The 27713-nt window shown below is 37.3% G+C and overlaps 1 protein-coding gene across 3 annotated transcripts in view; it reads right to left on the reverse strand.

Annotated features, from left to right (window-relative positions):
* The window catches only part of TEX11 (testis expressed 11), a 244864-nt gene that overhangs the window by 183217 nt on the left and 33934 nt on the right, over nucleotides 1-27713 (reverse strand). For all 3 annotated transcript variants that reach the window (XM_045050778.1, XM_045050777.1, XM_006943797.4), the window contains exons 8-9: nucleotides 21356-21436; nucleotides 9709-9794 (exon numbers count right to left, since the gene is read on the reverse strand). In XM_045050778.1, coding sequence (XP_044906713.1) covers nucleotides 9709-9794; nucleotides 21356-21436 — 167 coding nt within the window. The remainder of the gene's footprint in view (nucleotides 1-9708; nucleotides 9795-21355; nucleotides 21437-27713) is intronic.

Consider the following 27713-nt stretch of genomic DNA (forward strand, 5'->3'; position numbering starts at 1 on the left):
ATTCACCCATAAAAAGAATGAAATACTGATACATGCTACTACATGGATGAACACTGAAAACATTATGCTACTAAGCCAAACACAAAAGGACAAATAATGTATGACTGTATTCATGAGGACCCTAGAATATGCCAAGTCATAGAGATAGAAAGTAGAAAATGGGTTATTAGGGGTGAGCGGAAAGGGGAGTTACTGTTTAATGGGTACAGAATTTGTTTAGGATGATGAAAACATTCCAGAAGTAGGCAGTGGTAATGGTTACACAACACTGTGAGTGTACTTAATGCCACTGAATTGTACACTTAAAGATGATTAAAACGGCAGTAAACGTTATGTTATGCATATTTTACCACAATAAATTATTGGTAAAAGGGAGGGGGATGAAATTCTCATACATGCTACAACATGGATAAATCTTGAAAATATTCTCCTAGGGGGCACCTGGGCGACTCAGTCGGTTAAGCATCTGACTCTTGATTTCCGCGCAGGTCATGATCTCACAGTTTGTGAGTTCAAACCCGGCATTGTGCTCTCTGTCGTCACCGCAAAGCCTGCTTCAGGTCCTCTCTCCCTTTCTCTCACTGTTCCTCCCCCCTTCAAAAATAAATAAACATTAAAAAAAAGAAAAATATTCTCCTAAATGAAATAAGCCAGACACAAAAAGACAAATATTATATGATTCCACTTACATGAAATACCTAAGATAGGCAAATTCACAAAGACATAAAGTAGATTAAAGATTACTAGGGACTGGGGAAGGAGGAAGGTGGAGTTAACGTTAAAAAGTTAGAGTTTCTGGGGGCGCCTGGGTGGCTCAGTCGGTTAAGCGTCCGACTTCGGCTCAGGTCATGATCTCGCGGTCCATGAGTTCGAGCCCCGCGTCGGGCTCTGTGCTGACAGCTCAGAGCCTGGAGTCTGCTTCGGATTCTGTGTCTCCCTCTCTCTCTGCCCCTCCCCCACTCACACTCTGTCTCCCTCTCAAAAATAAATAAACATTAAAAAATTGTTTTAAAAGTTAGAATTCTGTTTGGGGTGATGAAAAAATTTTTTGAAATAGATTGTAATGATGGCTGTACAACACCATGAATGTAATTAATGCAATTGTACATTTAAAATAATTAAAATAGCAGATTTTATGTTATATATATTCATTACCACAATAAAAAATAAATTCATTAAGTTTCAAAAGATATTCACTTAGGATAAAAAAGGTAGTAAAGGAGGAAAAGGGTATTTGAAATATGTAGTCATGGACATGTAGAAAACAAAAAGCAAAATATCAGCTATAAATCCAACAATAATGTCAACATTAGAAAGATGAATGGATTAAACAATAAAATCTAATGGCAGGGATTTCAGACTGAAGTTTTAAAAAATATCCAACTACATACTGTTGACAATAAACACACTTTAGATTCAAGGATACAAAGAGGTTGAAAGAAAAGGATGGAAAAAGATATACCACGTAAACAACCATAAGAGCACTAACTAGAGTGGCTATGCCAATATCAGACAAAATAGACTTTAAGACAAAAAACAAATATTACCAGAGATAGAGGGATATTTTATAATGATAAAAAAGCTAATCTATCAGGATAATAGAACAATTATAAACATATATAAGCTTAACAACACAGTCCCCAAAATACATAAAATGAAAGTTGACAAAACTGAATCAAGAGATACATAATTCAACAATGACAGTTGAGGATTTCAATACCCCACTTTCAATAACAGAAGTAGGCAGAGCATCAAAAAGGATAGAGAAGACCTGAACAACACTATATTACCTACTAACATAACAGACATCTATACCATACTCCACCCAATAGCAACAGATACACCTTCTTCTCAAGTGAACACAGAACATTCTCCAGAATAAAATATATTAAAAAGCCTCAGATTTAACAGAATTGAAGTCATAGGAAGTATGTTCTCCACCTAAGTGAAATTAAATTAGAAATCAAGTAGATATGTGGAAATTAAACAACACACTCCTAAATAATCAATGAGTCACAAGAGAAATTAGAAAATACCTTGAGCTGAGTGAAAAGGAAAACAACATACCAAAACTTATAGGATGGAAAGCAATGGTTAGGGGAAATTTTATACCTATAATAATACTAAAAGAGAAGTAAGATCTCAACTTTCCATATTAGGAGAATGGAAAAGAAAGAGCAAACTAAATCTAAAACAAGCACAGAGAGGAAAAGCCATAAAGATTACAGGGGAAATTAAGTTAAATAACTGAAATACAATAGGAAAAAAACAATAGAACCAAAAGCTGATGCTTTGAAAAGATCCAACAAATTGACATTTAGCTAGACTGACCAAAAAAAAAGGAAAGACTCATATCAGTCAAAATCAGGAATCAAAGATGGAACATCATTACTGACCTTTGGAGAAAAACTATTCCTAAAAGACTGGAGATCTTGGGGCACCTGGGTGGCTCAGTTGGTTAAGTGTCCGACGTTGGCTCAGGTCATGATCCAACGGTCTGTGAGTTCGAGCCCCGTGTCAGACTCTGTGCTGACAGCTCAGAGCCTGAAGCCTGCTTCAGATTCTGTGTCTCCCTCTCTCTCTGACCCTCCCCCATTCATGCTCTGTCTCTCTCTGTCTCAAAAATAAATAAACGTTAAAAAAAAAAAGACTGGAGATCTTGTGTCCCAGCTAGATGTCCCTGTATAAATCTCTCTAAATGTACATTTTCATATCTACACAAGATGAAATTGATCAATTCGTCATTTTCAAACTGTAAGCAAGCTAATCGTTTTTTTCAAACAAAATCTTACAAGGATATACTACTTTAAAAAATGATTAATGTCTAACTTCTCTAAAACAAGATGAGTATCTTAGAGAATTGCAGCTAAGTCTCCTTTTCCTTTTAAAGGAGATTCTGAAGTTGTTCTGGTAGAACCAGAGATCACCACAGAATATAGTTCCTAAATTACTGAACCAGATGATCTACGAAGATTCTTACAGCTGTTTAGTAAAGATTATTACAGTGTTTAGTAAATTATCTTGTTAAAATTGCTGTTATACAATTCATTCTATTTCCACAAGATGGTGCTAATACATTCCAGTTACCATTAAAATAGGTCTTATATATGATCAACTTTATAGTTAATAATTTTATGATACTCTATGATTATATAATACCTTTAACTTTTCAAACTCCTATTCTGTCACTTATGTCATCTTCATTACAAGCTTGTAACACAGATAATACTGTACCCATTTTTCAGATAAGGACATTGCAAGCACATTGTTAGGTGAATGACACAAAGTCACACAATTGATTAGTAACAGATTTTCTACTGCTAGCTCTGTGATCGTTCTTTAGATCACATTGCCTGACCATAAATAATACTGCTGGGGCACCTGGGCAGCTCAGTTAAGCATCCAACTTCAACTAAGGTCGTGAGTTCAAGCCCCACGTCAGGCTCTGTGCTGACAGCTTGGAGCCTGGAGCCTGCTTCAGATTCTGTCTCCCTTTCTCTGCCCCTCCCCCACTCATGCTCTCTAGCTCTCTCTCTCTCTCTCAAGTATAAATAAACAGTAAAAATTTTAAAAAATACTAATAATACTGTCAAATTCTCAAGATTTTGGGCTGAGAGAAAAGGGAAAATAAAGGGATAAACATTAAGGAGCGTTAACTGATACATGGCATCTGAGTGGCTCAATCAGTTGGCTGGCTGACTCAGTTTCCACTCAGGTCATGGTCCTGCAATTTATGGGTTCGAGCCCCACATTGGGCTCTGCACTGACAGTGTGAAGTCTGCTTGAGATTCTCTCTCTCCCTCTCTCTCTACCCCTCCCTACCTCTCTCTCTTTCTCTCTCAAAATAAGTAAATAAACTTTAAAAAAACTGATACAAATTTTCGTTGGGCTCATATACTGAATCATTAATATTTGTGCATAAAATACATTTCTATTTCCTTTGTTCTTTCCTTATTAGAAGACCTCTGGTTGGGTGTGTGGCTGGCTCAGTCAGTAGAGCATGCAATGCATGATCTTGGGGTTGTAGGTTCAAGCCCCACATTGTGTATAAAGATTACTTAAAAATATAAAATCTTTAAAAAAAAACAGAAGACCTCTGGTAATATATATTCCTGTATAACCACAGTAAAGGCTAAGCACTGATAAATAAAAATATCTCATAAATACTTACCTTATTGTGAACATAATAGCTATTTTGAAAACCAACATGGAAATTTCTAACTAATCTAGTTCACCACCTCTAAGCACTATGAATTTAGAAAACAGTAGCATAATTTTTACTAAATTCTCTTTTGATCCCATGAGAGATGCAAGAAGTTTTACAGAAGCAGGAAAGAGACACACATCCCATGCAGAGTAAAAACTATTCCTAACTAATAGGAAGCAACTCACATTAGCTACCAATTGAGTCAGGTTTTAGATTAGCTTTAGAGAAATTAAAAGTGGTGTTAGGGGGCACCTGGGTGGCTCAGTCGGTTGGCGTTCGACTTAGGCTCAGGTCATGATCTCGCGTATTTTGAGTTCAGGCCCTAGCCTGCTTTGGATTCTGTCTCCCCTCTCTCCGCCCCTCCCCTGCTTATGCTCTCTCTCTCTGTCTCTCAAAAAACAAACAAATGTTTAAAAAAAAATTTTTTTAAGTGGTGTTAGAAGAAGACCTCAAAAATTACTCCTCCTCTAACATACTGTCTACCTGATCCAAAAAGTCTAGCACACTAAGTCTAGGTTGTGGGGTTTTTTTAAAGAAAATATAAACTCTAGGGGCACCTAGGTAGCTCAGTTGATTAAGCATCCGATTCTTGGTTTTGGCTCAGGTCATTATCTCCCGGTTCATGGGTTTAAGTCCCACGTCACGTTCTGCGCTTACAGCTGTGGAGCCTGCTTAGGATATTCTCTCTCTCTCTCTCTCTCTCTCTCTCTCTCTCTCTGCCCCTCCCCTGCTCGCTCTCTTTCTCTCTCTCAAAATAAATAAACATTAAAAAAAAGAAAATATAAACTGTAATCACGGTCTCAGAAGAACGCTGAAGAAATCACGCATGCTTTCTTTGGATTCTGAAGGGGAAAGGGCAGCACAGAGCTCTCGCACAAAGGGTTGAGAAATACTCTCAATTTAACCTACAAAGAACTCGTCAGGAATTTATAAGCAATCTCTGACCCATAGGTTAAAGAAATAGGGTCATTTATATTTCATTTATTAAGATCAATTAGATTATTTTTTATAGAACACCTTCAGGGCTTTATCCAATTCTCCATGATTTTGTTCAATTCAAATGTCTTCTGTCATCTTCTCAATCTATCTCACTGTCTCTAACAAGAGATCACCAAATCAGAATTGTCCCATGTATACTCTTTGGCTTGGTTTCATTCCATTAATTTTCCTTATTTACAGTCCATTTTGAAAAAACTCCTCAATTCCTTAAATCCTCCAAATGCATTTCAATGATTGTCATGTCTTCCTTGTCATTTAACATATTAAAAAACCTTTTAAAAACTATTTGTGGCACACCTTGGTGGCTCAGTTGGTTGAGCACTGGACTCTTGATTTCAGCTCAGGTCATGATCTCATGGTTTGTGAGTTCAAGCTCCACATCGGGATCTGTACTCAGCACAGAGCCCGCTTGGGAATTTTTCTCTCTCCCTCCCTCTCTCTCTGCCCTTCTCCCCACTAAAAATAAATGAATAAACATTTTTTTAAACTTTGAAAAATGTTAATACTGAACATTTATGAGTGTGGGATTACAAAGGACTTTTACTTACCATATATTTTTGTAACATTTAAATTTTTATAATTAGCATATATAACTTCTTTAATCAGCAAAGAAATCTTATTTTATTTAATCAGCAAAGAAATTTTAAACATTGTTACTATATCCATGGGTATTACCCTTTCATTTTGACAGTTTTCCTCTATATTTAATTTGCCACAATTAGTAAATAGGTCTTCTTACAGCAAAAGGAAAAAAAAGTGAGCCTCCCAAGTGTTTCCCAACCAGTAGCTCCAAGTAACATAGTTGAATGATTTAGAAAAAAAACTACTAGACATAAAAGAAAAATTATCCATGATTAAGAATATGACTAAGGTAGAGGTTAGAGTGGGAGAGAGCCAAAGCATAAGAGACTCTTAAAAACTGAGAACAAACTGAGGGTTGATGAGGGGTGGGAGGGAGAGGAGGGTGGGTGATGGGCATTGAGGAGGGCACCTTTTGGGATGAGCACTGGGTGTTGTTTGGAAACCAATTGGACAATAAACTTCATATATTGAAAAAAAAGAATATGACTAAGGTTTGGGATTAAAGTACTTTTCTCCCAGGGAGAAAAAATATCTGTAAAATCTCTGCAGTAAATCAGTGTAACCACGAAGCCTTTTGAGTTAGACTTATTTGTATTTGTTTGGTTTATAGTGCTTCTTTTAAAATACTAATTAGTTACAGTGCAATTTCTGTACACCTTTTATAAAAAGCCAAATTTAGCATAATATATGTACAAATTATTAGGACTTTAAAAGATCAACACTAAATTTAAATTCCACCAGGACAACTGAAATCCCCTAGATTGTGGAAGAAAGAAAGTTCTATATCTATTAATAGTCTCTTCCCATCTACTTATGCGTGTCTTCTGCTAGGAGCAGAGAGCGGAGCTCAATAGGCAAGAACTACAAAAGGGGAGGAGTTGGAGGGAGGAAGTTTTTTTTTAAAGTTTATTTATTTTTTAATAATCTCTACACCCAACATGGGGACTGAACCCACACTTCAAGATCAAGCGTCATATGCTCTTCCAACTGAGCCAGCCAGGTGGCCCCCAAAAATGCATTTTATTAAACAAAAGAACTCTTAAATATTATTTCCAAAGCTAGCATTCTGATTTCAAAGACCTCAAATTTTATATTGAACAGAGTCCTAACTAAATTTGTCATTGAATACACTGAGGTGGGTACCTTGATTCCTATAGTAAAGTAACCTAAAGGATTCCCAAATTTCATTCATAATTACAGCAAGATTCCCTTAATCTGTGGACCTCTAATAAGGGGACATGATCAAAAGAATATGGCAGAAAGCAGGAATAATAGCAGCTGTTCATGAACTTTTCATAGCAAAATAAAAGGCAGGGAGAGACAAAAACTGAGAAAGGTCCTGAATTGAGTGAGATCTGTTAACAAGAATTGAGAGACAGAAAAGAACTTTATAAATAATACTCACCACCACCCTTTATGTTCTAGGCTTCTATTTCAACAAAATTCTAATATATTATAGCAATTTTTATATCTTATTTGTGTAAAACTGTGGTTTTTCCTTTTAGACTAAATGGGTACTTTCAAATTGTATATAACCTGTACCTTAAGATATTCACTAACTTCAAAAGACTTAAGCCTGTAGAAAGCACACTCACTTTCCATTGCCTCCTTCTGGTATAAAATTTATAGAGAAGGATGCTTAATTAGCAGCTGTTTATTCCTGCTGTATCACCAACTGCTCCCAATAGTCAACACATGGATAATTAAAGCACAAAGAAAAATGGCTCCAAAGATTAGCAGTGTATGATAGAAAATGTAGGTGTTTGTCTTTACGATATACTTACCTGGGAAATCAATAAGTAATCCACATTTGATATGACTGTCATAAATTTCAGAATAAACTAGTGGACTGGCCACATTAGGGTTCATTTGCTGTAAATAGCAAACATATCATCTAGAGATAGCAGCAACAGCTACCATTTACTAAGCAGTTTTCTATTTCCCAAGCAAGTTATTGAATGCTCTACAATACACATATCAACATATTTAAGTTGTGCAATAAACATAAAAAGTAGGTATCACAATATTAACAATTTCACACCAAAATCATAGATGACTCAAATTTTGACTGAGTTGATCTAATACTAGAAAAACTATCCATTGTGCTAAAATTCCTATTGTTAATAAGATTGATATATTTTTTGCCTCTTTTACAACACACTAAAATATAATTTTTCAGGGCATTTGAAAATACTTCACCAAGTTATTTTTATATCCCCAAAAGAGGAGAAAAATACAATCAGGCAGAGATTAAAATCATATATAATAACTAGAACTAGATAGAATTCAAGCTCTTCCTGTTTTCTCCAATCTCATTCTAATTACAAGAACACAAAAGACCCAAAATGCAATGGTTCTCTATTAAATTTATCATATAGATTTTGATGAAAATATGACTGTGGGTTCAAATTATATTCCTAAAAATATAGCCAATAAATATACAGTAAAAATCTGATAGAGGCGCCTGGGTGGCTCAGTCAGCTCAGGTCATGATCCGTTTGTGGATTCAAGATGTGTCAGGCTCCCCCCTCTGTCCTTCCCCCACTCACCCTCCCTCTCTCTCTCTCTCTGTCTCTCAAAAATAAAAAACATTAAAATAAATTAAACCTGGTATAAAACCCATGCTAAACTAGTCAGCTCCTTTGGTTATAATTGAAATAATTCAATTTATTAAAATGTGATTATATAATTATAAAGTGATTTCCACTTGTGTGAAACATTCTAAATTGAGACAAGTATATCTCTTATAACTGTATAAGCCTGTTCTGCGAGACATGGTTCTTCATAGACTTTGATAACTCTTCACACTTTTAAAAGTCTTTTACATAAAAAGTTATTTGCATAAATATTTTGTTAGAGATATATACACCTGTGATTGCTATAATCTTAATCCATATATGTATTATTTTGTTAATGGCAAATGTAATTTTCACCATAGTCAAACTAACCCTGAAAATATCTCCAAATAACCAGAACTAACCCTATACTGAGAATGGAGAAACATTCAGTGAATTGATGTATTTCACTCCATAATCTTTTGATGTCCAAAGCACCTTATGTGACATCTCCAGAAAAATTCATTTTTCACACAAATTCATTTAACTAGCAATTATTAAGTATCTACTATGTGTTAGAACCTGTGCTGTGCCTAGGTATTTGGCCAAAGACAGAGTTCTTGTATACAGTTGTTATATTTTTACACTATTCCCTTAATATTTTCAGATTCAACACAACAGTATAAATATTAGTATAATACTGATCATATAGTAAGTGCTAAATATATACTTATTTCAATGATATTAAAATACCAAAATTCACTTAAGACTAACAATTTTAGGGGCGCCTGGGTGGCTCAGTCGGTTAAGCGTCCGACTTTGGCTCAGGTCATGATCTCACGGTTCGGGAGTTCGAGCCCCATGTTGGGCTCTGTGCTGACAGCTCCGGCCTGGAGCCTGCTTCAGATTCTGTGTTTCCCTCTCTCTCTGCTCCTCCCCTGCTCACACTCTGTCTCTCTCTCAAAAATAAACAAAGATTAAAAAAAATTTTTTTTAATTCATGTCTTTAAAAAAAAAAAGACTAACAATTTTAGCTGATCCTGATCCTATTCTCACCCATCTACCTTACACTCTGGGGTTGGCAGACAGCAATATGTACCAAAACAAAAATTTTTTTTTTAATTCCATGTTCTTGATGGTGATACAAAGGAGGTATTAAAGAAGAACATACACTTCTGTTATATCAATAATAGAATACATTTTCCTATCAACTGGCAACATGTAAGAATAAACAACACATGTTAAAGGAATAAATAAATTTAGCATGTTGGCTTTTAACGTCAGAGAATGTTTAAACTGACAAAGTACCATATAGTAAGTATTAACTGAACTGTATGATATCCCTAAATTTTTTATTTATATTACCTAAGCCAGAAAGAACTTTCATCGTATTTATTCTGCTTGTAGGCTTCTATTCCAAAGTTGTAACAGAGAATATGAAGATATCCAGTCTGCAATAATAAAAAAAAAAGTCAGATTCATGATTTCTTTTAAAGTATTCTGTGCATCAAAATAACCCAATCTTCCTTATCAAAACCTCCAAAATTATGTAAAGAGGAGTTACAAAATATTCATGTTGAGGCATTAGTTATATATGGAAAATACAATACATTACTATTAGAACTTGGAAGGTACTTTGTAACAGGAAATGGGAAACCTAATCATTGCCTAGCAAAACAACAACCTCCTCTGCAGGTTGACAAATCCAGTAAGAGGCATTATTAGGTGAGCAAGTATAGTCAAAAGAAAAAAAAATCACTATGGAAGGGGATTTTTTTTAGAGCAAGACAACTTTTAAAAAATTCTAAAGTTTTGGGGTGCCTGGATGGCTCAGTTCATTCAGCGCTCAACTCTGGCTCAGGTCACGAATCTCACAGTTTGTGAGTTCCAGCCTGACATGGGGGTCTGTGCTGATAGAGTGGAGCCTGCTTTGGATTCTCTCTCTCTCTCTCTCTCTCTCTCTCTGCCCTTCCCCTGCCCTCTCTTACTAGCTCTCTCTCAAAAATAAATTTTAAAAAATTCTAAAGTTTTGAAATGCGTCCAACACAAGTCATAGGACTTATTTAATTTACAAATAGCTTAATGAACCTTCTTTAACAAAAAAATATTCATTTTTTTAATGTTCATTTTTGAGAGAGAGAAAGAGACAGAGTGAGAGCAGAGGAGGGGCAAAGAGAGAGGGAAACACAGAATCCAAAGCAGGCTCCAGGCTCCAAGCTGTCAGTCAGCCCAACATGGTGCTCAAACCCACAAATCGTGAGGTCATGACCTGAGCTGAAGTTGGAGGTTTAACCGACTGAGCCACCCAGGCACCCCCACAACAAAATATTCTTTACATAAATTACCACTAAGATAAAAGTAGAAATGAGTATGTGAATGGTGCCATTGGAAAATACTTTTTATGGATTATCAGCATCTTTGTGCGTGCATCAATGCCATATCGTACATAATTTTCATCTGCCAAAATATTAGGAAATAGAATAAGAGAAAAAAAATTTATCCAACTATCCCTTCAATATTTATAGACACCATCTATCCAAAATCTGATATACCCATATAATGGAATCCTTTATGAGTTTTACCTGAGACTACAGAAGCAGACCTTAAATTACGAATCCAAGATCTGAGGCAAGTTATTCATAAGTAATGTGTAAAGACCTGTCTTCCTTCAAAAAAGTTTCCTTTTGAATTACAGTACATTCACAAAGAAATTCAATATGCATGCCTGAGCACTTCAGACCTACTGTATATTTGAATCTAAAATAAAGAACAGTCTTGGTAATGTGGGTCTGGCAAGAATCCAGAAGTACTTAAATGCATTCTTGACACTTCAGCAGAAAAAGCTTACCCATTACATGCCCCAGATCCCACAGGTTCACACACCAATTATACAGCTATATTGGTATAATGCAGCTCACATCCACTTACAACAGAGAAGCCTGCAACTAACTTGTACAGGAGAAAATGGAAAATAAAACTTTCTATGAACATCTAATTGTACTGAGTCTTCATTCAGTTTCCTTAGTATTTGTCTCAGCCCTCACAATACCTTCAAGTATACTAACGTTAAATGTTACTTGCTAGGAACAAAAAAAAGAATAGAAAATAATAAACTTACAACAACAAAGCTACAAAATACTAAAATATCTTTCAAGAGACTCACAGCTTATTTTCAATGTAATGACAAAAAAAATCTTTTTAACTACCAATACTGCTCCATGTACTCATTTATACATTCAATAATAAATATTTACTAAGCATCTCCTATCTATCAGGCACTATTTTAGTCATTACAGATAGATCAGCAAACAAAACAGACAAAATGGGGTATGAAGTACTAAAACTCATAAAAATAGGTCTTTAACAAATATGTTCCGCTGGCCCCTGGGAAGATGGCGGCATAGGAGGACGCTGGGCTCACCGCGTCCTGCTGATCACTCAGATTCCACCTACACCTGCCTAAAGAACCCAGAAAACCGCCAGAAGACTAGCAGAACGGAGTCTCCGGAGCCAAGGGCACACGAGAGGCCCACGGAAGAGGGTAGAAAGGGCGGAGAGGCGGTGTGTGCTACAAGGACTGGCGGGAGGGAGCCAGGAGGGAGGGGCAGCCTGCTGGCCAAGCAGAGGCCCTGAGTCTGGCTTGCAAAAGCGGAGGGGCCAGACGGAGTGTGTTCTGAACAGCAAGCGGGACTTAACATCTGGAAGGTTATAAGTTAACATCTCTGCTCGGAGAGCAGGAAGGCTAGAGAACAACAGGAGGGAGAGTTGTTGAGCCCACGATGACAGAGCTCAGCTTGGTGGGGAACAAAGGCGCTCACCAGAACCATCTCCCTTGCCCATCCCCCAGCCAAAATCCCAAAGAAAACCAGTTCCTGCCAGGGAACTTCCTTGTACCAGGCAAACACCCAACGCTGTGCTTCTGCGGATCCATCCCTCCAGCAGCGAGTCTGACTCCCTCCCAGTGCCGCAGGGTCCCTCCCGAAGCGGATCTCCAAAGGATAAGCAGATAAGCGAGCTGAGCCTGCCCCTCCAGCCCCTGTGCACCTTGCAGATCCACCCCGGCTAACACTCCAGATCCCCAACCCCACAAGCCTGGCAGTGTGCAAGTAGCCCAGAGGAGCCACACCACCCCACAGTGAATCCCGCCCCTAGGAGAGGGATAGAGAAGGTACCCACCAGTCTGACTGTGGCCCCAGCGGTGGGCTGGGGGCAGACATCTGGTCTGACTGCGGCCCCGTCCACCAACCAAGACAGAACAGGGGAAGTGCCCTGCAGTTCCGCACCACTCCAGGGACTATCCAAAATGACGAAACGGAAGAATTCCCCTCAAAAGAATCTCCAGGAAATAACAACAGCTAATGAACTGATCAAAAAGGATTTAAACAATATAACAGAAAGTGAATTTAGAATAATAGTCATAAAATTAATCGCTGGACTTGAAAACAGTATAGAGGACAGCAGAGAATCTATTGCTACAGAGATCAAGGAACTAAGGAACACTCAGGAAGAGCTAAAAAATGCTATAAATGAACTGCAAAATAAATTGGAGACAACCACGGCTCGGATTGAAGAGGCAGAGGAGACAATAGGTGAACTAGAAGATAAAATTATGGAAAAAGAGGAAGCTGAGAAAAAGAGAGATAAAAAAAATCCAGGAGTATGAGGGGAAAATTAGAGAACTAAGTGATGCAGTAAAGAGAAATAATCTACACATAATTGGTATTCCAGAGGAGGAAGAGAGAGAGAAAAGTGCTGAAGGTGTACTTGAAGAAATCATAGCTGAGAACTTCCCTGAACTGGGGAAGGAAAAAGGCACTGAAATCCAAGAGGCACAGAGAACTCCCTTCAGACAGAACTTGAATCGATCTTCTGCACGACATAGCATAGTGAAACTGGCAAAATACAAGGATAAAGAGAAAATTCTGAAAGCAGCTAGAGATAAACGTGCTGTAACATATAAAGGGAGACCGATAAGACTCCTGACGGATCTCTCTACTGAAACTTGGCAGGCCAGAAAGGAATGGCAGGAGATCTTCAATGTGATGAACAGAAAAACTATGCAGCCGAGAATCCTTTATCCAGCAAGTCTGTCATTTAGAATAGAAGGAGAGATAAAGGTCTTCCCAAACAAACACAAACTGAAGGAATTCATCACCACTAAACCAGCCCTACAAGAGATCCTAAGGGGGATCCTGAGAGACAAAGTACCAGAGACATGACTACAACCATGAAACCTACAGACATCACAATGACTCTAAACCCATACCTTTCTATAATAACACTGAATGTAAATGGACTAAATGCTCCAGCCAAAGACATAGGGTTTCAGAATGGATAAAAAACCAAGACCCATCTATGTGCTGTCTACAAGAGACTCATTTTAGACCTGAGGACACCTTCAGATTGAAAGTGAGAGGATGGAGAACTATTTATCATGCTACTGGAAGTGAAAAGAAAGCTGGAGTAGACATACTTATATCAGACAAACTGGACCTTAAATTAAAGGCTGTAACAAGAGATGAAGAAGGGCATTATATAATAATTACAGTGTCTATCCATCAGGAAGAGCTAACAATTAATAATGTCTATACGCCGAATATGGGAGCCCCCAAATATATAAAACAACTACTCACAAACATAAACAACCTTATTGATAAGAATGTGGTAATTGCAGGGGACTTTAATATTCCACTTACAACAATGGATAGATCATCTAGACACAGGATCAATAAAGAAACAAGGGCCCTGAATGAGACATTGGATCAGATGGACTTGACAGATATATTTAGAACTCTACATCCCAAAGCAACAGAATATACTTTTCTTCTCGAGTGCACGTGGAACATTCTCCAAGATAGATCACATACTGGGTCACAAAACAGCCCTTCATAAGTATACAGGAATTGAGATCATACCATGCATATTTTCAGACCTCAATGCTCTGAAGCTTGAAATCAACCACAGGAAAAAGTCTGGAAAACCTCCAAAAGCATGGAGGTTAAAGAACACCCTACTAAAGAATGAATGGGTCAACCAGGCAATTAGAGAAGAAATTTAAAAATATATGGAAACAAATGAAGATGAAAAGACAACAATCCAAACGCTTTGGGATGCAGCGAAGGCAGTCCTGAGAGGAAAATACATTGCAATCCAGGCCTATCTCAAGAAACAAGAAAAATCCCAAATACAAAATCTAACAGCACACCTAAAGGAAATGGAAGCAGAACAGCAAAGACAGCCCAAACCCAGCAGAAGAAGAGAAATAATAAAGACCAGAGCAGGAATAAACAATATAGAATTTAAAAATACTAAATACTGTAGAGCAGATCAATGAAACCAAGAGTTGGTTTTTTGAAAATATAAACAAAATTGATAAACCTCTTCTCTTTTTGAGAACAAAAAGAAAAGGGAGAGGACCCAAATAGATAAAATCATGAATGAAAATGGAATTACTACAACCAATCCTTCAGAGACACAAGCAATTAACAGGGAATACTATGAAAAATTATATGCCAAGAAACTGGACAACCTGGAAGAAATGGACAAATTCCTAAACACCCACACACTTCCAAAACTCAATCAGGAGGAAATAGAAAGCTTGAACAGACCCATAACCAGTGAAGAAATTGAATCGGTCATCAAAAATCTCCCAACAAATAAAAGTCCAGGACCAGATGGCTTCCCAGGGGAGTTCTACCAGACGTTTAAAGCAGAGATAATACCTATCCTTCTCAAACTATTCCAAAAATTAGAAAGGGAAGGAAAACTTCCAGACTCATTGTATGAAGCCAGCATTAGTTTGACTCCTAAAGCAGATAGAGACCCAGTAAAAAAAGAGAACTACAAGCCAATATCCCTGATGAATATGGATGCAAAAATTCTCAACAAGATACTAGCAAATCGAATTCAACAGCATATAAAAAGAATTATTCAACAGGATCAAGTGGGATTCATTCCTGGGATGCGGGGCTGGTTCAACATTCACAAATCAATCAACATGATACATCACATTAATAAAAGAAAAGATAAGAACCATATGATCCTGTCAATCGATGCAGAAAAGGCATTTGACAAAATTCAGCAACTTTTCTTAATAAAAACTCTCGAGAAAGTCGGGAAAGAAGGAACATACTTAAACATCATAAAAGCCATTTATGAAAAGCCCACAGCTAATATCATCCTCAATGGGGAAAAACTGAGAGCTTTCTCCCTGAGATCACGAACACGATAGGGATGTCCACTCTCACCGCTGTTGTTTAACATAGTGTTGGAAGTCCTAGCATCAACAATCAGACAACAAAAAGAAATCAAAGGCATCAAAATTGGCAAAGATGAAGTTAAGCTTTCACTTTTTGCAGATGACATGATATTATACATGGAAAATCAGATAGGCTCCACCAAAAGTCTGCTAGAACTGATACATGAATTTAGCAAAGTTGCAGGATACAAAATCAATGTACAGAAATCAGTTGCATTCTTATACACTAATAATGAAGCAACAGAAAGACAAATAAAGAAACTGATCCCATTCACAATTGCACCAAGAAGCATAAAATACCTAGGAATAAATCTAACCAAAAATGGAAAAGATCTGTATGCTGAAAACTATAGAAAGCTTATGAAGGAAATTGAAGAAGATATAAAGAAGTGGAAAAACATTCCATGCTCATGGACTAGAAGAATAAATATTGTCAAAATGTCAATACTACCCAAAGCTATCTACACATTCAATGCAATCCCAATCAAAATTGCACCAGCATTCTTCTCAAAGCTAGAACAAGCAATCCTAAAATTCATATGGAACCACAAAAGTCCCCGAATAGCCAAAGTAATTTTGAAGAAGAAGACCAAAGCAGGAGGCGTCACAATCCCAGACTTTAGCCTCTACTACAAAGCTGTAATCATCAAGACAGCATGGTATTGGCACAAAAACAGACACATAGACCAATGGAATAGAATAGAAACCCCAGAACTAGACCCACAATCGTATGCCCAACTAATCTTTGACAAAGCAGGAAAGGACATCCATTGGAAAAAAGACAGTCTCGTTAACAAATGGTGCTGGCAGAACTGGACAGCAACATGCAGAAGGATGAAACTTGACCACTTTCTCACACCATTCACAAAAATAAAGTCAAAATGGATAAAGGATCTGAATGTGACACAGGAAACCATCAAAACCCTAGAGGAGAAAGCAGGAAAAGACCTCTCTGACCTCAGTCGTAGCAATTTCTTACTTGACACATGCCTTCCCAAAGGCAAGGGAATTAAAAGCAAAAATGAACTACTGGGACCTCATGAAGATAAAAAGCTTCAGCACAGCAAAGGAAACAACCAACAAAACTAAAAGGCAACAAATGGAATGGGGAAAGATATTTGCAAATGACATATGGGACAAAGGGCTAGTATCCAAAATCTATAAAGAGCTCACCAAACTCCACACCCAAAAAACAAATAATCCAGTGAAGAAATGGGCAGAAAACATGAATAGACACTTCTCTAAAGAAGATATCCGATGGCCAACAGGCACATGAAAAGATGCTCAACGTCGCTCCTCATCAGCGAAATAGAAATCAAAACCACACTCAGATATCACCTCACCCCAGTCAGAGTGGCCAAAATGAACAAATCAGGAGACTATATAGATGCTGGCGAGGATGTGGAGAAACGGGAACCCTCTTGCACTGTTGGTGGGAATGCAAACTGGTACAGCCACTCAGGAAAACAGTGGCTTTATTAAATATTAAATATTAATATTAATTAAATATTAAATATTAAAAATAGACCTACCCTCTGACCCAGCAGTAGCACTGCTGGGAATTTACTTAAGGGATACAGGAGTGCTGATGCATAGGGGCACTTGTACCCCAATGTTTATAGCAGCACTCTCAACAATAGCCAAATTATGGAAAGGGCCTAAATGTCCATCAACTGATGAATGGATAAAGAAATTGTGGTTTATATACACAATGGAGTACTACGTGGCAATGAGAAAGAATGAAATATGGCCCTTTGTAGCATAGGCCATATGCTAGTTTGGATGGAACTGGAGAGTGTGATGCTAAGTGAAATAAGCCATACTGAGAAAGACAGATACCATATGTTTTCACTCTTATGTGGATCCTGAGAAACTTCACAGAAACCCATGGGGGAGGGGAAGGAGAAAAAAAAAAGAGGTTAGAGTGGGAGAGAGCCAAAGCATAAGAGACTGTTAAAAATTGAGAACAAACTGAGGGTTGATGGGGGGTGGGTGGGAGGGGAGGGTGGGTGATGGGTATTGAGGAGGGCACCTTTTGGGATGAGCACTGGGTGTTGTATGGAAACCAATTTGACAATAAATTTCATATATTGAAAAAAATAAAAATAAAAAAATATATATGTTCCCAGCCTTTTATGGAGTATTAACCTTTCATTTTGCAAGCAATACACATGGCAAAAAAAAAAATACAAAGAAGGTAGAGATCTGTAAGTCTGTTGTATATTGGTCATACAGAAAGGGACTTATGCAAGATTCAGGACCCATGGGATCTCTAGAACCTCCAGCCACTGTTATATCTACCAGCCCAGAAATGATAGCTCCAACTGAATATCTACTTTACAATGCCAACATGAGATTATATGGATGATTTTTAAAACTCTATTAGATACTGCTGCTACAAATGAATTTGATCACTAACTTTTCAGTTCAATCAGAGGTTTTGTATTTTTAATTAACCAGATAAGTTAATCTTCTACATATTACTTTATATATTAGGATTTTAACTCAGAAAAGAACAAACCTCCTATTATTTTTCCAGTCCCAAGTTCCAAGCTATTTTTTTTGTGATTCTGTTATGTTTTATACATTTATAGATCATGTATTTTTTAATTTTGTTCAATTATAACGGTGTAGCAATAATTGAATGATAATTGCCTGGCTTTCTTCCTTAATGGCTTTAAGACATTTACCTTCCAATCCCTCCCTGACTTAGCTTTCTTTAATCCTCAGATAGCTCAATAATAACCAACAATAGGTCATTAGTTACTTCTCTTGTACCCTAAGACACAATTTTCCAAGCACTTAATTTCTCTGGTGAACCAATACAGAATCACCTTCTGCCTTCATGTTAACACTTTACAGTAATTCCTAACCCAGTTTTTGCATACAGGAAGGATGTCTCAGAAAAAGAGGATTGGTTTATTTAATTCATGAATTCCTTTTAAGCGAATAACTTTATGTTAGCTCTTCTCTAACCTGTATCTGATCATTTCCTCTCATAAGATTTTCTGCTCTAGATTTTCAAGTCCCGTCTAAACCTTAAGCCCATCAAAAACACACTACATAGGGGCGCCTGGGTGGCTCAGTCGGTTGGGCGGCCGACTTCGGCTCAGGTCATGATCTCACGGTCCGTGGGTTCGAGCCCCACGTCGGGCTCTGTACTGACAGCTCAGAGCCTGGAGCCTGTTTCAGATTCTGTGTCTCCCTCTCTCTGACCCTCCCCCGTTCATGCTCTGTCTCTCTGTCTCAAAAATAAATAAATGTTAAAAAAAACACACACACACACACACACTACATAATTTCATTGACCTTTAAAATTGTTAGTGTCCTGGGATGCCTGGGTGGCTCAGTCAGTTGAAGATCTGACTCTTGATTTCAGCTCAGGTCATGATCCCAGGGTTGTGGGACTGAGTCCCATGTAAGGTTCCATGAGCATGCAGCCTACTTGGGATTCTCTTCTCTCCTCTGCCTCTCTTCCCCACTCGTTCTCTCTCTCTCTCTCTCTCTCTCTCTCTCTCTCTCTCTCTCTCTCTCTCAAAATAAATAAATAAGCTTCAAAAAATTAAAACTGTTAGTGTCCTAACAATATAATTCTATCAACCACCTTCCACATAAAATACAAACTCTGAACTCTAGAATTAAAGGTCATTTACTAGTAGCCCCATCCTGACAAAGGCATAATTACTCTTGTATTATATATACTAGATCTTCTAATTCAGCCCTTTCCTCTCTCTCTGCATGTGCTTTTCCCTTTATCACCTCTAACACTTTGCAAGATACCAAAAACTTTCTTTTCCTAAACACCACCTAAGAGTCTCCTTTCATATCTTCAATATACTATTCAGTGTCCGTTTATTCTCCAAAGCATATTAAAGAAAGGTCTCTGACTTAAAGCAAATTATAATGTGAAATAGATAGCAACAGAGCCAGAGCCAAAAGAAAGAGATAGTAAAAACATTAAAATGCAAACAATCCAAGAGATTTTACAGAAAAAAGTTTTTAACTAATTAGAGTTCAGAAAAGTTGCTGGATATCAAAAGCAGCTTCATTCTTATACATCAATGACAATCAATTTAAGAATATAATATTTAAGATATCACTTATGGGGGCGCCTGGGTGGCGCAGTCGGTTAAGTGTCCGACTTCAGCTCAGGTCATGATCTCACAGTTCGTGGGTTTGAGCCCCATGTCAGGCTCTGTGCTGACAGCTGACAGCCTGGAGCCTGCTTCAGATTCTGTGTCTCCCTCTCTCTCTGGCCCTCCCCTGCTCGCCCACTGTCTCTGTCTCTGTCTCTGTCTCTCTCTCTCTCTCTCTCTCAAAATAAATAAATAAATAAATATGCTTTAAAATAAAAATATTTTAAACTGATAAAAGTAACTAGGTAAATATATAAGTATTATTGTAGTTTCAATTTATAAATCTTTTTTTCTATATGATATAAAGGGAAAATATGTTTAAAAATAAGTATAAATATGGGGCGCCTGGGTGGCGCAGTCAGTTAAGCGTCCGACTTCAGCCAGGTCACGATCTCGCGGTCCGTGAGTTCGAGCCCTGCGTCGGGCTCTGGGCTGATGGCTCGGAGCCTGGAGCCTGTTTCCGATTCTGTGTCTCCCTCTCTCTCTGCCCCTCCCCCGTTCATGCTCTGTCTCTCTCTGTCCCAAAAATAAATAAACGTTGAAAAAAAAAATAATAAGTATAAATCTATTGGGCACAAAATATATGTCATTTGTGAACACAGATGTATAGTAACAGAGTTTATGTATAGTATTAAAGCTAATAAGGAGCTAAGATGGCAGAGTAGTAGGAGGACCCTAGGCTTGCCTCATCCCTTGAACACAGCTAGATAAGTATAAAATCATTATGAATACCCAATAAATCAATCTGAGGACTGACAGAACTGCACAACTACAGGGAGAGAAGAGGCCACATCGTGGAAGGTAGGAGATGCAGAGACATGGTTTGGGGGATGAACAGCTGCAGACGTTGCAGAGGGGATGGAGCCCTGGTCATGGACAAAAAGAAGAGACAGAGAGAGAAAGAGGAGAAAGAGAGAGAGAAGTGCACAGGGGATAGCACAATCATATAACTGGCAATATGTAAATATTTACTAAATTAAGTTCTATATTATAACAGAGTATTTGGGGGAAAGTAACACCAATCTCACAAGTAGGAACATTCACCCCAATATCCAGATATATCTTTGTTATCAATTCCCAATGTGATAGTAGAGAATGAAGTAGACATAGTCAGTGAGAAAACAAAAAGAACAGGATAAGAATAGGAGATGAAGTTGAAAAATTAAAACTTATCAACCTTGGATTTTTTTTCAACCCTGGAACTGTGATGAGAACTGGTCTGGGAAGTAGGCTTTATTTACCCTATCAAATTTCTCACACTTCCACAACCCAAAATAGAAAAACACTATGGCAGTGATATGACTGTTGTCAACCTTGCCACCAGGGAAAAAAAACTCTTTTTTTTTCATTTTGTTCATCACAGAGCTTGAAATATGAAGGAAGTATTATCAAAATGGTTTGACAAAAAAGGAAAGCAAAGAAATTTTAAGAAATAACCTTTTGCTTTTTTAAACCCCCTTTCTAGTAAAGAACAAAAAATATTTCAAAGATCAGCTAAGTAAGTGGAATGGACTCAAATACAATCTCTAACAGTTTGCATGAAGTAGTAATGATTCTTCCTAGAACTTGATATAGCTCATGTTCAAACTCTTGGAGAATAAATGCAGATTTCACTCACCATTTTGGGGAGCCTTATCAACATATCCTTACAGCGCAGTGAACATGAAGATGCTCTTTGAAAATCCCCTAGAGCAATTGCCTGGGAAAGTGGAAAAACATCAATAATTGGTTAAAATAAAATGACAAGCTATTTGTCTATAAGTCAATTTAACATATTTGTAACTGGAGTTAGAAAGTCTTAATTTGTTTCCTAGTCTTTTTAGCAACACTGGTTGGTCTAACTACACACAATAGCCAGCTCTAAATACAGAAAAATAAAAATAATCCTGGGTAACACGAGTTGACAGTGAATGGGAGTCATTTACTTTGTTCTGGAAATGGCAAAACTGGTGTACAATCTTATATTATATTATGATATTATGCCATGTCTAATAGATGTTTACCCAGCTTGAATAGCTCTTGCATTTATCTCCACATTAGAGGGATTTTTAATATTTTTTAATTTTTATTTATTTACTTATTTATTATTTTAGAGAGAGAATGCACATGCATGAGCATGAGCAAGGGAGAGAGGCAGAGGAAGAGAAAGAAAGACAGAGAGAGAAAGACAGAGAGAGGGAGAAAGAATCCCAAGCAGGCTCTACGCTTAGTACAAACCTAATGCAGGGCTCAATCCCACGACCCTGGGATCATGACCTCAGTCCATGAAATCAAGAGTTGGATAGGGGCACCTGGGTGGCTCAGTCAGTTAAGTGCCAACTTTGGCTCAGGTCCTGATCTCACGGTCCAGTCCGTAAGTTTGAGCCCTGCGTTGGGCTCTGTGCTGACAGCTTGGAGCCTGGAGCCTGATTCAGATTCTGTGTCTTCCTCTCTCTCTGTTCCTTCCCCAATTGTGCTCTGTCTCTCAAAAATAAATAAACATTAGGGGCGCCTAGGTGGCTCAGTCAGTTAAGCGTCCGACTTCGGCTCAGGTCACGATCTCGCGGTCTGTGGGTTCGAGCCCCGCGTCGGGCTCTGGGCTGATGGCTCAGAGCCTGGAGCCTGCTTCCGATTCTGTGTCTCCGTCTCTCTCTGACCCTCCCCCGTTCATGCTCTGTCTCTCTCTGTCTCAAAAATAAATAAACTTAAAAAAAATTTTTTTAAAATATTAAAAAATAAATAAATAAATAAATAAACATTAAAAAATTTTTTTAAATAAAAAAAAAAAGAGTTGGGCAGACAAGCATCCCTAGAGGGATTTTTAAATGTTAAATAGGAGCTTTTTGTCCTAAAATAGGCTCCTAATAACCTCACAGTCTGAACTGCTGTAAATATCTCTCTCTCCCTCTCTCTCTGCCTCTCCCTGGTTCACATGCACATGTGTTCTCTCAAAATAAATAAATAAGCATTAAATAATAATTAAAAATTAAAAAATAAAATGAAGAGCAAAGTTGCAGGGCTCATACTTCCCAATTTCAAAACTTACCACAAGGCTACAGTAATCGAGATTGGTAGTGACAAGGGACGTATAAGTCAATGGAATAAAACAGAGTCCAGATATAAATCCTTACATTTAAGATCAAATGACTTTTTATAAGAGTGCAAAGACAATTCAATGAGCAAAAATTGTCTTTTAAAAACAGTGATGCTGGCACTGGATACCCAATGCTAAAGAATGAAGTAGGATACCTACCTCACACCATATGAAAAACTGACTAAAAATGGATCATGGATTCAAATATAAAAGCTAAAAACTATAAAATTCTTAGATTAAAATACAGGAGCGTTAAATCTTCATGACCTCATGTTAGGTGATGATTTCTTAAATATGAAAACTAAGGCTCAAGCAACAAAAACAAAAAATTAATAGATGTAAATTCTCCCCAAATTGATATACAGACTTCACACAACTCCCATCATAATTCCAGAAAAAGATTTTTTTGGTAAATGTAGACAATATTTTTGTGAATGTAGATAATATTATTCTAAAATTCATGTGTAGGCAAAAACCTCTTTGATCTTGGCCGCAGCAACTTCTTACTGAACACGTCTCCGGAGGCAAGGGAAACAAAAGCAAAAATGAACTACTGGGACCTCATCAAAATAAAAAGCTTCTACACAGCAAAGGAAACCATCAGCAAAACTAAAAGGCAACCGACAGAATGGGAGAAGGTATTTGCAAATGACATATCAAATAAAGGGTTAGTATCCAAAATCTACAAAGAACTTATCAAACTCAACACCCAAAAAACAAATAATCCAGTCAAGAAATGGGCAAAAGACATGAATAAACACTTCTCAAAAGAAGACATCCAGATGGCCAACTGACACATGAAAAAGTGCTCAACATCAATTATCATCAGGGAAATACAAATCAAAACCACAATGAGATACCACCTTACACCTGTCAGAATGGCTAACATTAACAACTCAGGCAACAACAGATGTTGGCAAGGATGCGGAGAAAGAGCATCTCTTTTGCATTGGTGGTGGGAATGGAAGCTGGTGCAGCCACTCTGGAAAACAGTATGGAGATTTCTCAAAAAACTAAAAATAGAACTACCCTACGACCCAGCAATGGCACTACTAGGCATTTATCCAAGGGATATAGATATACTGTTTCGAAGGGACACATGCACCCCCATGTTTATAGCAGCACTATCAACAATAGCCAAAGTATGGAAAGAGCCCAAATGTCCATCCATGGATGAATGGATAAGGAAGATGTGGTGTGTATATATATATATATATATATACATATATATATATATATACACACACACACACACACACACACACACACACACACACACACAATGGAGTATTACTCAGCAATCAAAAAGAATGAAATCTTGCCATTTGCAACTACATGGATGGAACTGGAGGGTACTATGCTAAGTGAAATTAGTCAGAGAAAGACAAAAATCATATGACTTCACTCATATGAGGACTTTAAGAGACAAAACAGATGAACATAAGTCAAGGGAAACAAAAATAATATAAAAACAGGGAGGGGAACAAAACAGAAGAGTCTCATAATATGGAGAATAAACTGAGGGTTACGGGAGGGGTTGTGGGAGTGGGGATGGGATAAATGGGTAAGGGGCACTAAGGAACATACTCCTAAAATCATGGTTGCACTATATGCTAACTAATTTGGATGTAAATTTAAAAAAATTAAATTAAATTAAAAAAAAAACTTTGTACAGATATTTTAATGGCTGAAATATCCTTCAAATATAGATGTGCTATCATTACCTGTGATAGTAATTTCACTTTGTAAAATGCTTACATTTTTGGCCCATTATAAATAAAAAAATGATGAATACAAAAAAATAATAAAAAATAAAATTTATGTGTAAAGGCAAAGGAATTAGACTAGAATTAAACAATTCTGATAAACAATAAAATTGAAAGAATCTCCATACTAAACTTTAAAACTTGATAGCCACAATAATCAAAACTATTTGGTATTGAAAGAATAGATCCATAGATTTAAAAGAGATCCCAGAAATAGATACACCCAGATAAATAAGTGTGGTGAATTGATATTTAACAAATGTGCAAAGAAATTCAGTAGTGGAAGGATAGTCTTTTCAACTAATGGTACTGGAGCAATTAGATATCCATAAACAATGACAACAAAAAGAGTTAATCTAAGCCTCACTCCTTATAAAAAAAAAAAGTAACTCAAAATCAATCATAGATTTAAATGGAAAAGGTAAAGCTATAGAACTTTTTTTAGGTGGTTTTTCTATTTTTTTAAAGTTTATTTATTTCGAGAGAGAGAGAGAGAGAGAGAGAGAGCGAGCGAGCACGGGAGGGGCAGACAGAGAGGGAGAGAAAGAGAGAAAATCCCAAGCAGGATCTGCACTGGCAACACAGAGCCTGACGTGAGGCTGGAACCCACAAACTGTGAGATCATGACCTAAGCCAAAACCAAGAGTCAGACACTTAACCAACTGAGTCACCCAGGTGCCCCAAAGCTATAGACTTTTAGAAAAAAACAGAGGAGAAAATCTTTCAGATCTAGAGCTTGGTGAAGGCTTTTGAGACAGAATACCAGAAGCACAATCCATTGTAAAAAATCAACTAAACTTTATCAAAATTAAATACTTTTGCTCTGCAACCCTATTAAAAGGATGAAAAGACAAGCTGCAGACTAGAAAATATTTATAAATACATATACAACAAAGGACTCAAATGTAGAATATATAATTCTCAAAATTCAACAATAAAAAAAATCAAATAATCCAATTAGAAAATGGATAAGAAGCATGAACCTACATTTCACTTAAGAGAATATACAGAGAGCAAATAGGTACATGAAAAAATATTCAACATTAATCATTAGGGAACTACAAATTAAACCATGATGAAATATCACTAGACATCTAATGGAATAAGTAATATAATTAGTCACAATACCAAATGCTGGCAAGGATGCAGAAAATGGGATCTTCCATATATTGCTCATGGGTTTAAAATGGCACAGCCATTCAGGGCACCTGAGTGGCTCAGTCAGTTGAGCGACCGACCTCTGCTCAGGTCAGAATCTTGCGGTTCATTGAGTCCTGCGTCGGACTCTGCTGACAGCTTAGAGCATGCAGCCTGCTTCAGATCCTCTGTCATCCTTTCTTGCTGCCCCTCTCCCCCACTTTCATGCTTGCTCTCTCTCTCTCTCTCTCTCTCTCTCTCTCAAAAATAAACAAACATTTAAAAAATAAATAAAATAAAATAAAATAAAATAAAATGGCACAGCCACTCTAGAAAATAGTTTGGTCCTTTCTTAAAAAACAAACTAATAAACATACACTAACAATTCAACCGAGCAATTGCAATTGCAATGCTGGGCATTCATCCCATAGAATTGAAAATTTACATCCACATACAAACCTACACAAATGTTCTAACCGACTTTATTTGTAATAGCCAAAAACTGGAGAAACCCAAATGCCTTCCATACTGAATGGCTAGACAAACTGTGGTACATCCATACCATAGAATACTACTTACAAATAAAGAACAAAACTTTTTTTAATGTTTATTTATTTTTGAGGGAGAGAGAGAGACAGAGTGTGAATAGGGGAGGGGCATAGAGAGAGGAAGACAATTCGAAGCAGGTTCCAGGCTTTGAGCTGTCAGCACAGAGCCCAATGTGGGGCTTGAACTCATGAGCCACAAGATCATGACCTGAGCTGATGTTGGACACTTAACCAACTGAGCCACTCAAGTACCCGTAAAGAACAAACTATTGATACACAAAACTTGGATGGATGTCAATAAATCATGCTAACTTTTAAAAGAGCAATATCAAAAGGTTACATACTATATGATTCTATTTATATAATCCCAAGTGACAAAATTTTAGAATATTAATATTCTATGATATTAATATAGAGAATTAGCTACTGGGAGAGAGAATATTAGCTGATGGGATTTGGGAATGGGGGAATGCGCATGGTATAACTACAAAGAGGAAGCACAAGGGATCTTTGTGGTGATGGAATTGCTCTAGATCTTGATTGTGTTGTTGGTGGTTATATGAATCTATCCATGGGATAAAACTGTATAGAACTACAGACACACATAGAAGTTTATCATGTAACACTGGTGAAATATGAATATGGCCTATGGATTGTAATAATGTCAATTTCCTGGTTTTATAATGCACTATATTTACATAAGACATTACCACTGAGGAAAACTGGGTGAAAGGTACACCAGAACTCTCCTTACTGTTTTTGCAACTTCCTGTGAATCTAAAATTATTTCAAAGTAAAAAAAAATTTAGGGGCACCTGGGTGGTTCAGTCAGTTTAAGCATCCAACTCTTGATTTCAGCTGAGGTCATGATCTCACAGTTGGTGAGTTCAAGCCCCACAATCAGGCTCTGTGCTGACAGCATGGAGGCTGCTTGGGATTCTCTCTCTCCCTCTCTCTCTGCCCCTCCACTGCTCACTCTCTCTCTCTCAAAATAAATAAAAAAATTTTTTAAAAAGAAAGGTCTTCTAAGAAAAAAATTTTTTAATCACATTAGTTAATATCATCAATTTCATCAGAAAAGTTTAAGTATCTGGAAGCTGTCAAATTCATGATGGAGGTAGAAGTTTTCCAAAATTCTAACTTTTACTTAAAAGCTTAAATTTTATCCCCATCAACAAGTACTGTCGGTTGCTTTCCTTGAAGTCACATTCTCACTTTATTCATTTTAATGAAAATATATGCTGGAGCGCCTGGGTGGCTCAGTTGGTTAAGCGTCTGACTTCGGCTCAGATCATGATCTCGCGGTTTGTGAGTTCGAGCCCTGTGTCAGGCTCTATGCTGACAACTTGCTCAGAGCCTGGAGCCTGCTCTGGATTCTATCTCCCTTTCTCTCTGCCCCTGCCCCGCTCACACTCTGTCTCTTTCTCTCTCAAAAATAAACATTAAAAAAAA

Source organism: Felis catus, chromosome X (assembly GCF_018350175.1).
Source record: "Felis catus isolate Fca126 chromosome X, F.catus_Fca126_mat1.0, whole genome shotgun sequence".
Taxonomy (NCBI): Eukaryota; Metazoa; Chordata; class Mammalia; order Carnivora; family Felidae; genus Felis; species Felis catus.